Genomic DNA, 11,721 nt, shown 5'->3' on the forward strand with positions numbered 1-11,721 from the left:
TGGGATTAACTGCAAATAAGTGGAGAGGTTTGTCTTGTGCTTGACCAGTGTGCTGTGCCTTATATGGTGGCTTGCACAGTGGCTACAGCTGTGCTAGTAAATGGAGCAGCAACACTGAAACTCAGCTGCCTGCACTGTTAAACATTCCCTGGCACAGCTTCAGCCCTGGCCAGCCAGCACAGTTCCTGGGTGTGCCTCAGGAGCTAGTGAAGGCAAGGAACCCTTCCTAATGGGCTGTTCCATACAGCCAGTCTGTTTTCAGTGGTGATAGCATTCTCTAGTGCTAATAAAGCTGAGAGGACTCTCTAGACCCGCCAGCAGCAGTGTCAATGATGTATCAGCCTGTACAAAGAGATATAGCCAACAATTCTGATCAAACTCCCATTAAAATCAATGCAAAACCTACTCTGAATTTAAGAAGACATAGATCAGGCCTCATCTGGCTGCTGCCAACATTATGTCTCAGGTACTTACATGCACTGAATTTCTCTTCAGTGACTGCTAAATTGAAGCATTTAACAATCTTTAATGACCTATAACTTAAACCTCTTCTGTCAGTGGGCAGATACTAGAGGCTTAGATTTATCAAATCTGTACAAGGAATTTGGTAGAAGCTGATTTGCAGTTAATCTGAAAAATATCAGACAGTTGATATTTGTCTAGATTTCTCGCATACTTGATTTCACTACAAAATCTAGTTGTATATTTTGCCAGAAAATAAAGTCTTAAAGCCAGTCTTGTAATATTGACAAATATATAAAAATTATAATACATAAAAATTGTGAAGTAAGAATACCACACTTGTGAAATAATTTTTATTGACTATATATTTGCTGTCCACCATCTGTAACATAAATGGAAAATGTATGAAAATCTCTGAATGAGCCTTTTAGCTGTCAGCTAAACTGTGCATTAAATTTGCATCCTTATTGGGGATGTTTGCTATCTATTTTGCCAAAAGCAATAAATCTTGTATAAAAAATAAAATCTGAGGGGTCAAATGATATCTGTAACATGTGTGGGTTGTAAATGTCCATAATGAATAATTTTTCATGTATTCAATATATTCTGCTAAACAGACGATTTACAGCCAACCTTGTGCTCTGTTTACTGAGAATGGAATAAGCCAGAATTTTTTCAATAGCCACTAATGTACCAACCGTAGAGAATTAGCAGCTATGATTCTGCCCTAGCAATGAAATTATTTTGTAGCTCATTTCATAGGTGTCCAGCAGCTTTCACTTTCCCATTTTTTATCATAATTAGATTTGCTTTTAACATTAGTTTCATTACTTTGCTCACTACCACCTCCAAGTGGCTGCCACATTTCTTAACAGTATGAAATTTTGTCACACCTGGTGAAAGCCCTCTTGGAAATGCGGCCAACTGCAAGACTCATGTCAAGTTGGGCACTGCCAGCCACTGCAGATGTGTTACAAGGGCTGCTGCATCAGACCAGGGGTGCTAAGCAAGTGCATTGTGTCAAAGAGAAAGGGGCTCTGAACTTCTAGGGGCAAAGAAGAGATGGGAAACCCGAATGGGATGTTCAGCTTGGTGAGTAAGTAAAATAGCAGACAATAATTTTATTTTAGTAGCTTTCTGATCCATGCTAACATAGAAGATCTGTGTAGGAATAGAGAGTGAAAAGTGGACGTGGTGCAATGGACTTGAAGAAACAGTAAGCCGAGATGATTTAGGAGAAGATGGGAACAGAATGAGTAGTGGAATAATCTCAGAGCAACGAAGGTCTGCTTTTAGAATTTTTTTTTAATTTTTGACACCTAAATATATATTGAATTTTTATACTAATAAAATTACCCAGATATTACAATGATAAATTTCATAGAAAAACCTTTCCCATAAGGTTTATAATAAAAAATCAAATTTCTGATTTTTTTAGCTAGTGTTGACTATGGTGCATTTGCTTAGAGTCCAGTTTTGTGAATGGGAAAAATGCTTCAAAAGGGGTCTTCTTTTCTTCTCTAGATGCCAGAAACATTGGCTTTATTCTGTTTGCATTTAAATCACTGCATGTACAGAATTATCAAAATTTTTTTTTCTAAGATCTTTGTTTAAAAAGGGCTACAATTCTTGTACCACAAGTGATTCTAATTTTTTAAACTTATTATCAGTATGTTTCATGTTTTGTCAAATCAAGGTATTAAGTTTTTCTGCAAGTAATAAAGAGCTCTGTTGATTTTGACATTTCTTTCTTGACACCTGTATGGGCTTCACCCAATGTATATTATGAAAGTTTTAATTTATTTTTCTTGTTGCTAATCTGGAAATGAAAATTTCTTTCTTGGTTTCTTTTTAATTTAAAAACATACAGGTTTAGGAAACAAAAAACTTTCTGATTTTAACATTATGCTGATGTTATAACACGGCAAGATCATTTGTTATTTTAATGATGATTTCCTATATATAATTAAGGCACCTTCATGACAGAAGTAAGCTGCATATAAAGAATCTGATGTGGCAAAAACAGTGTCCTTCTACTGAAAACCGATAGCAAAACCAAATTATGTGCATAGGAAATGTTGCGAAACACACTTCCCTGTGACTTCCACTACTTAGAGAAATAGGATTAAACCTGCTTCAAGGGATTGACTCCCAGATAAACTCTGGGTTCTTTGATGTCACAGAAATGCCAAAGTAGGAGGTCTTTCTAAAAGATCAAATAAAACCCAGTTGAACTGTGAACTGTGAGTGAGCAAAGAAGTTTTTAGATGCACTTCTAACCCACTTCTAACTTTTACCGTGTGCATGTAGTAGGGTTCAGGAACAATCTGTTGTAAATTCTTCAGCCAATTAGCTGAGTGAATTACCACCGTTTATAATGCGCAGAACGTGGAGGCTCTCTTGCTGTTGTGCCGAGTTGGATTGTTAATAACAGGAAGCTAGCACTTCTCAGTACAGTGGATCAGCTACATGTGAAAATAAATGTAAAAAACCTGGAGGGGAATGGCAGCAGACTGAGATTAGTCTTTATTTAATTTAGCATTTGGGGGTCCAACACACAAATGAGTGTTTTAGTAGGCTTCATGGTGGAAGTTGCTGTCATTTGTAAAATATTCTGGCCAATTAGCTAATAGTGTGCTTGGATTTCTCCTGTTTTGATACAGTAATACTAAGTACATTGTGAAGCCCAATTATACAAATCATCCCCATATGCCATACCAGTCTTTCTTTATGAACTGTGTTTATAAATCCTGTGTGAGGAAATGTGTACTTCAGCAATTTAGACCATGTGTAAAAACATAGCCAATAGGATTGTCAAGAAAACAAGTTCCAGTGTAGGAAATCCTAATGTGTTCCGCTAAAATAACACGAGTGCGTTGTGTGAGTTTTCTGATTAAATGCTTATTACTTTACAGTGCTTAACCTGCACAGGTCTTTCCATTTCCCTTTTTATTCTTTCTTTCCTCTTTTTTTTTTTTTTTTTTTTTTTTTTTTTTGTAGGATCCATATTTGGAGTTTTTGAGGAAATTTGGAATTGGGCTAGTCTCAGGAACAATAGCCTCAATTATTAACATTCCTTTTGATGTTGCAAAAAGTAGGATTCAAGGACCACAGCCAGTTCCTGGAGAGATCAAGTACAGAACCTGTTTTAAAACTATGGCAACAGTCTATAAAGAGGAAGGGTAAAACATTCTTATTTTAATAAATGTCCAGACCTCTGTTTTAGTTCATATGGGTCCATAAAACCATGTTGTTATATTTCAGATTTGACGAGGACCATTAAGCCACCCTGAACTCACATATCAAAAGAGCCCAACGTAGCATTTTGAAAATTTATTTTAGAATTACAAGGACATATCTTCTTAATATATATGAACTTTTACAAGAGACTTACAATATGATTATTACATTGTCAAAATTTATGTTCCCCAAGTAAATGCTTCATATATCTCATGTGTAATTTTTTCAACTCTTCATTTTGTCAAAGAGAAAAGAGACTATTTCTTAATTTAATCTAATTGTAATAATGCAGGCCTCTGTACCTTTAAAATTATTGCTGAAATAATTAAACTGAGGGCAGATCCTTGTGGTAATAATGTTTTCCAACTTTTAAAAATATTTCTCAAGTAGTGACTGAGTTGTGGCTTTGATATTCAATTATATCAGTCATTTTGTCCCTGTATGCAGCTGTTGTTAACAGACTTGTCTTGAAAGTAAACCCATCTCACTGATTAAAGTCATATTTCTGATTGGCTAGGCTCACAACATTGCTTTTGTGACTGAACATTGATTAACTTTTTCTCTTCATCTGATCTGCCTCTGTAAAATGTTAAAATCCAGATACAGCCTGCTATTGAACATGTGTAATTTCAAATAATTGCCTCTAAGTGCTCTGCCAGCATTTTAACAAACATATGCTACAATTCCATTCTTCTGTTGGAGCAAGAATATTGTTTGAAATGTTTTGTTTGTTATTCTTCTGCTACAGATTTCTAGCTCTGTACAAAGGCTTACTTCCCAAGATTATGAGACTGGGTCCAGGTAATTTTCCTTCTGTCATTTCTATTTTGCTTTTTTTTCTTGGTTTCTCTTCCTATTTTTCAGTTTCTTGAGAAAATGTAGTAAATATCAGTCAAATAAATGAATCAAAATGTCTTTCACTTCAAACAATTTCTTTTTAAAATGACCTGGTCTAATAGTATCACAGATGGATTTGGCTAAATATGTGTCTAAAAAACATAATTTATGCATACACATCAGAGAATTGCAAATCCAAGTAACTGCCCGTTTGAGCAATTGTTTTATTTTTGAACAAACCAAAGTACATGCAAATGACAGAACTGTAAAACTTTTGGAATTTCCTAAAGTTCCCTATTCCTTCTAATGTGATCTTTTCAGTTCATTAGGACTATTCCATACCTATGTGAAATCAACCTAAAATACAGGTTAGAGTCTCTCCATAAAATGCACTCAACTTCTCAAAGCACAGCCCATGCATATAAAATTCCACTTACTTTCTTCTCCTATGCTCTATGGGGCCAGATAGTAAAAAGCTGATAGCAGAGCTGGGAAGGGACTTGTATGGCCCTGGAAGACTAAGAGGACAAGGATATCTTAAAACTGAGCTTATTGTTTGACCCTTTCTTACTAATCGTTACTCTAAATGTGGTTGAGAGTTGTATCTTCTTTGGCTTTTAGAGTTTTTTTAGAGGTTTTTTTTTTCCTGACTGGTTTTGATTAATCATGAAAGCAAAGCACTGGGCCCTCAGACTTTGTCAGCCCACAAAGGCAGTCTGTGTCTAAAAGAGCAGAAGCCCCAATTTGAACAGTATCCCATTCCTGTGAAATTGTATTTCCAGTTGTTCAAGCTGGTTGTTTAATATGCAAGAACACACATAGGTAAAGCAAGCAGGTACAGAGCCTGTTCTGCAGTATAAAAGAGGCATTAGGTTTGTCTGTAAATGTTTGCATATCCAATCCATCTGGCTAAGTACTAGACCATGCCTCGTTATTGTGCAGGGTGAGGAAGAAGGTGGAGAGGGAAAACAAGGAGCTAAAAGCCCTTTCTTTTACACTCCAAAGATACTAGATTACATACAAGACAAAACGAAGGCAGTGTTTAGCTTTCCCAGTACCTTTTAGCACAGCAGATTTTGGAATAAAATTTTCCCTCTTACAAATGAATATGCATTCTGGCCCAGATCCAGCAAGTCAGTTACATGTGAACTTCATTCTAAATACTTCTGTAGTTATATTGGCTAACTAACATTTAGGTTTAACTTTCTGATGACACAATAATACAATCTTTATTGTGACTGGGAAGGTGATTCCTTCTTCCAACATGTGAGTGTTTACAGGAAGAGATTCTCAAACAGATCACACAGTATGAAATTTGGAATCAGCCTTGATTTGAGTTCAAATCACATCTTAGACATTATGTCTGGGATTTGTTTGTTGGTCAAAGCCTTTTGCAAACATCTGCTCTGTCTAGCTGTCTGCGAGTTCCTTTTCATAGAGAATTTCAAGTCTGATGATGGTTCCTTAGGATAAATCATATGGAGAAACTCATGTAGATATCCTCTGTGCCTGGTTGTCTTACCTATCCCTAGAAAGGTGAGCCCAGCTCAGCAGAACCCTTGTTTGTTAGAGTTGCCACTCCAAGCCCACAACTGAGCCCATAGGCAAAGGCAGAAATATATTTATGCCCCAGTGCTGGCTCCCACAAATAATATATTTTTAATCATGCAGCCTGGTTCTCTTTATTCATGTTCCCCAACTAGAAGTTTGTCTATGTGTTTAGTTATATATATACACCTTCTGAAATGTTCCCTTTTTTTATCTCATGCAGTAATTACAGCCCAGTTACAGTCTGGCTTCACTAACAGTAAAGATATTTTACAGCTTTCAAGCTGAGATTTTATACTGTGTAGCAATTCTAGCAAATAATGCCATTTCATTAGATCAAAACTTTGCCTGTGGATTTGTAACCAGGAAAGATTATACTCATTTCCATACCATGATTTTCTGCTTTAGACATGATGAAAAAAACAGGTGAAAACCTCTCTTGAATCTTACCTGGAAGCATTTTTAACATCCTGGAGATTATTTTTTGTCATTTCACCAGTCAAGTTGCTCTTTCATCTGATTAAACAGGCACACAAATATACATTTATTCAGATTAAAGTTTCACTTGTAGAAGAACAAAAAAAAAAACATTAATCTTGAACAGGTATCAGGAAAAATCACACTGAGAGTGAATTTGATTTAATATGCAAGCTATTTACATCAACTTTATGATCTAATATTCAGTAAAATTGGTATGGTTTATGAATTGGTGTATTTTTAGTGAACTTGGGAAATACAGTTATCCATTTTGTAAATAAGACTTTGCTTATTCTGGTTTATATTACACACTAGAAATGTTCTATAAAATCTTGAAAATACTGGATTTTCTATAGTAAAATAATATCTTTTCTTCCAGGTGGTGCAGTGATGCTTTTGGTTTACGAATACGTTTATGCATGGCTTCAGGACACAGTTAAACACAAGTAGCACTTCTGAAAAATGTACTCTTTAAATTACGTGCATTCTAAAATACACTATAATAAAGCAAAAGTGATTCTTATCCTTTATAGTGTTGAATACCCTCAGATTGCACTGATTTTAATACAGTTCCAAACAAATATGGTCTCTAGGTCCTGATCCAATAAAACATTTAAGTACATGCTTTTTTGTAAGTGCATAATTAAATAGCACTTGACATTTGTAATTGTTTTGCTGGACCAAGAGAAAATATAAAGCTGACATAAGACAGTGAGTTTTTAAAGGACAAATTGAAATATCTTGACATAGAATCATCCTATGTAATCATATACTTTTTAAAAAGTTTCAGCCGAAATGGCAATATATAAACTTTCAGGGCATTTTAAAGGAAAAAAAGAATAATCCTGGGGGGACAGATACTAAGCTAATGTAAACTGACAGCTCCATTGACTCCATATTAAGAAAATGATCCATACTTTGCAACTCTTCAGTTGGTGTTTGGTCCAGTTTCAATTCAGCCCAGTATGATTACAGCATTCATGGAAGAGCTTTTCAAGTTCTTGGGAGTTTGGATAGAAAAGGACAGTACAAGGAGCCACGGCCTTAAAAACATGCATGCTGCTAAATATCCTATTTGTCCTAAGCCATATATATGACATAAATCTCATTCAGATCACAGAAGTTACTGAAAACAATTAATATGCATCAAGTTACATAAAAATGCAAAATAACATGGGAAGAAGAAATTAGTAAATAAAATAGCAGAAAAAAATAATTTCAGGCATATGAGATTTTACTGCAAACTTTTTATCCACTTTGATACACTATCCGAAAAGAGCTGTCCTGAGATGAAAAAATTCAGTGCGCCCTGACTCCCCCTTTAGCCTTTCATTTCCACCATGGAATAGTGAAACAATGTTGTAGACTGATAGCACATCTACAGTTGTAATTAGCTAGCCATACACCTCGAAGAAATGCACTTTTCTGTAGATAAAAAAAACATGGCTCTGAAGCCAAAGCTCTTTTTTTGCTTTTCCCAGTCACTGTAACTATAAATATTCCAGGGATGTACTTGTGTTTTTACTGGCCATTCTAACTCCATGAACTACAGTAAATTCTGCTATGCTGACTGAAGACATAGTTTCTGTTCATGTAGTTGCGCCATTCTACATTTTCCTTTAAAAAACTCTTTAAATAATTTAAAATCACACATTATTCTGTTATAAAAAGTCTCCATTATCTAACTTGGTTTGTTGTCAAACGAGCATGTATCTTGCAATTGCTGAAAGTTTTGGTATCTCCCCATACTAGATTCACTCTGTTAACAATAATGTTCTTCCTCCAAAGGACGTACAAACCTTCTCCTTAGCAATCCTAAAGAAGTATCTCTCTGCATTGTTGCTTGAAAATTGCAGTTCACGTGTGAAGTCTCATCTCACAAGTGTTTTTAATGCATTGGAAAAGCAAGAAAAAGCTAAAAATAGAAATGTGTTTTCAGCGCTTTCAAGGATGCCTGTATTAACATGCTCAATAAGCCTCTCTTTTGTCTGAATTTGGCAACGGTGGCTTTTCATACCTATGCTATTTCATAGCTAAAATCAATAAAATTAGCTCTGTTAAACGTTTATGGTTTTAAGGCAAGTGTTTCTCATTGTTGCATTTTATTGTCAGTACTTGGCCAAAGAGAAGACACTACTAAGATAATTGCAAAAACTAAAGCAAAATGCTTTATAATTTGTCTTTTATTAATTTAGAGCATTCAAAATATAAAAATAAAATGCTTTAAACATCCTGTATATACATATATAGCCTTTGGTTTTACATCCTTTCCAACATGATTTTTTTCTCAGTTAATAGCTCAGCCTGATCTTGGATAAAAGGAGAAACATTCGAAAACAGAAAACAGGATGGTATGGGAAAACAAACCTATGAACGTGCCAGACCAATGCCCCATTACTCCTTGTGCAATGTGGCCTGAAATTCAGTTTTACACCAAAGATCTTCTGAACTGGGACCATGCAAGGCCAGTTCGGTTGAAGAGGGTATTATTAGGCTTCACAGATTTCTTTGGAAACAACACTCTGGGAATGAAGTGTAGACTTTTCAGATTAAAACATTTAATTCTGCACCCATATGTACTGCTTATATCCCAAATGCATCCATTCACCTGTGTGGATTCACTCCAGATTTATACTTTGTACTTGACAGCAGCAGTTAACTGTAAAAAATTTTTTAGGAAACAATTCCCTTTTTCTTTTTAATTTAATGTAAAATGGTTTCGAGCTGTGTGGTTAGTAGGTGAACATGTTGCAGTTTTCAGTTTACCCGTGAGTATAAGCAGTGAAATAGTCCTTCAGAAAAGGGTATTCTACATCATAGGTTTACATTAAAAAAAAAAAAAAAAGTGAAACTTCACACCAAAAAAAATCCATCACAGGCAGTTCACCAAGAGCCAAGGTCAAGCACTTTTGCTCACTCTGAGCAACACTTTCTGCACACTGACTTCCCATTCAGGGGTAAGGTATCATGTACAGCAGGTAGATGCACGGAGAGCTGTACCTAAACAAACACAAAATAAAAATGGTTTATGATGGTGTATCCCATGGGAAGAATAATTAACATAATGTCCTGTCCTTGTTTTATAAATTACCCTGATTTAGCTGAAGACAATGAAAATAACTGATACAAGCTAAGGATCTGTCTCTCTGTCTCTCATAACACACTAATTCCTCATTGGAATGTCAGGAAAGACAACTTTTATTTCAGAAATGACCTCATGTTACTCAAGAAAATTTGGAAAACTTTTAACACAGGCACACTTTGTTGCAGACTTGCAAAGTCTTGAAGCTCAAAAAAACTGTGCTTTGAAAGGTTTCTCTTCCTTATTTTTTGTTTTCTTTTCCCTTCAGTGCCCCTTGTTTAAATTCTATGGAAAACAATAGGTAGAGTCACTCAATAATTCTGTAATCCAGTAGAATGACTAAGCTGAAAGCTAAGATCCTCTTGCCAACTTAATCACTTATCTACTTATGATCTTTTTCTTATCTTTTCCTATTTTATCTTTAGTGAAAAGCTGGTCTAGTATTAAAGTGAATTCTTTTTCATGGTGTTAAGGCTCATCTTATTTCAGCTATAACAGCATAAAGGCAGAAAAACATCTGTCATGTCACTAAAAGTCTGGCAGAGTGGAAGTTCACTTGTGTGCACTTTACCTTTAGTGGTTTCAAAGAAATACTCTTGAAAAAGTGTTCTACTGAATAGCAAGGGCTTCAGCATCTCATTAAAGCTAAACAGCTGTTTACTGCCTTTGAGGCAGAAGAACATGAATCATATCCAAGATCAGATCTTTGTTTCCTTGGGTCCAAAATACAGTATCTGTGTTCTTTACAGAAATGCAGTTCTGTTAACTATTTTTAGTGCAAGAAGCAAAGGTGGCAGCAGCCAGTGGAGTCCACTGGTATTTAAGTGGACATACTGTACATGACATAAATACTGATTACTTAGATTGTTATGAAAATTTACCCACAGCTGTCTTGGTGATGAAAGCTGGAAATCCACAAAAAGAGAACTATATCTTAAGAGGGAACTGCATTTTACTTTCCCACTGAATTAGTGTTTAATATGGGGTGCAGATAGAACAATATATGAAGAATGGTAATTTCTCCTTTGCTTTAACTATGTTGACAGTAATTTAAGTTATTGCAAAACACTTTTAAAAAGGCACAATATATTAATAGTCTATGATGGATATGAAATGTCACACTGGGCTTTTTTTTTTCCACATTCATATTCTGAACATACCTACAGCATGGGAAAAGCATAATAATAGTCAGAACTTTATTGCCCAAGTAAAACAGTTAAATTTTCAAAAATCAGAATGTTAGCTCTCTTGGGATTAAAGTTTAAAGCAAAATAACTGGCACGGAGTACTTGCCACTGCATACAGAAATGTAGAAAGGAAATTTGTTAATATATAAATGATATCTCTTTTTGTAGCACCACCACCAGTATATCTATAAGGGAAAAAAAAAGCTTCAGAACAACAATGTAAACTTTACCAAGAGCCATACTTTACATTCATTAAAGCAGAAATTAAAGACAAGGTCCTCTTTAAAAAAATACAACATAATCTGGACACAAGTGAGCTGAGAATGACGGTACAATTCTGTTTCTCAGTGGGGTCTTTGGCTGATGGGGCTTTTTAAGCATCTCTGCACAGGTTGCACACTAACAGCATTTTCCTCTACAGTCTTCCATTTTGTTCAGGTATTTTCCATTCATTTCTATTTGTACACTTCATATGAATGTGGTGTTTCATAAATCTGGGAGGCTGGATATAGCTGTGGAGAGTTACTTAGCTGGATTTCTGCCTTTGACTCTTCTGCCAAAGAGATAACTATTTTGTAAGATGTTGAAGCCTCCACTGTAGGCACAAAAAACATGAAGAAAAAACCCAACCTAAATCTCATCACCTCTCGCTCCACCATGCAAAGACATAGAAAATAACTAGAAATCATCTTCTTAACTTAAAAAAGAAAAAAAAAAAAGGTAAGAAATGTACTGGAAGGTGAAAACAAATGCCATCAAAAGCCTCTATTTACAAATGGATAAAATCACAAAGATCTTACTACTGCCTGATGATGGCAATATGCCAGAAGAATCTGAAAGCCATCTATTGCCTTCATTCCATAGTTGATTACCAAAACCCAATAAAAC

At 35.3% G+C, this 11,721-nt stretch overlaps 1 protein-coding gene across 3 annotated transcripts in view; it reads left to right on the top strand.

Annotated features, from left to right (window-relative positions):
- SLC25A21 (solute carrier family 25 member 21) overlaps positions 1–8,630 on the top strand; it is a 233,069-nt gene extending 224,439 nt beyond the window's left edge. For all 3 annotated transcript variants that reach the window (XM_083863535.1, XM_083863537.1, XM_083863536.1), the window contains exons 8-10: positions 3,463–3,644; positions 4,451–4,503; positions 6,944–8,630. In XM_083863535.1, the coding sequence (XP_083719661.1) occupies positions 3,463–3,644; positions 4,451–4,503; positions 6,944–7,014 (306 nt within the window). In that variant the 3' untranslated portion in view covers positions 7,015–8,630. The remainder of the gene's footprint in view (positions 1–3,462; positions 3,645–4,450; positions 4,504–6,943) is intronic.
- The last annotated feature ends 3,091 nt before the right edge of the window (positions 8,631–11,721 follow it).

This window comes from Zosterops lateralis (genome assembly GCF_965231275.1).
Source record: "Zosterops lateralis genome assembly, chromosome: 6".
Classification (NCBI taxonomy): domain Eukaryota; kingdom Metazoa; phylum Chordata; class Aves; order Passeriformes; family Zosteropidae; genus Zosterops; species Zosterops lateralis.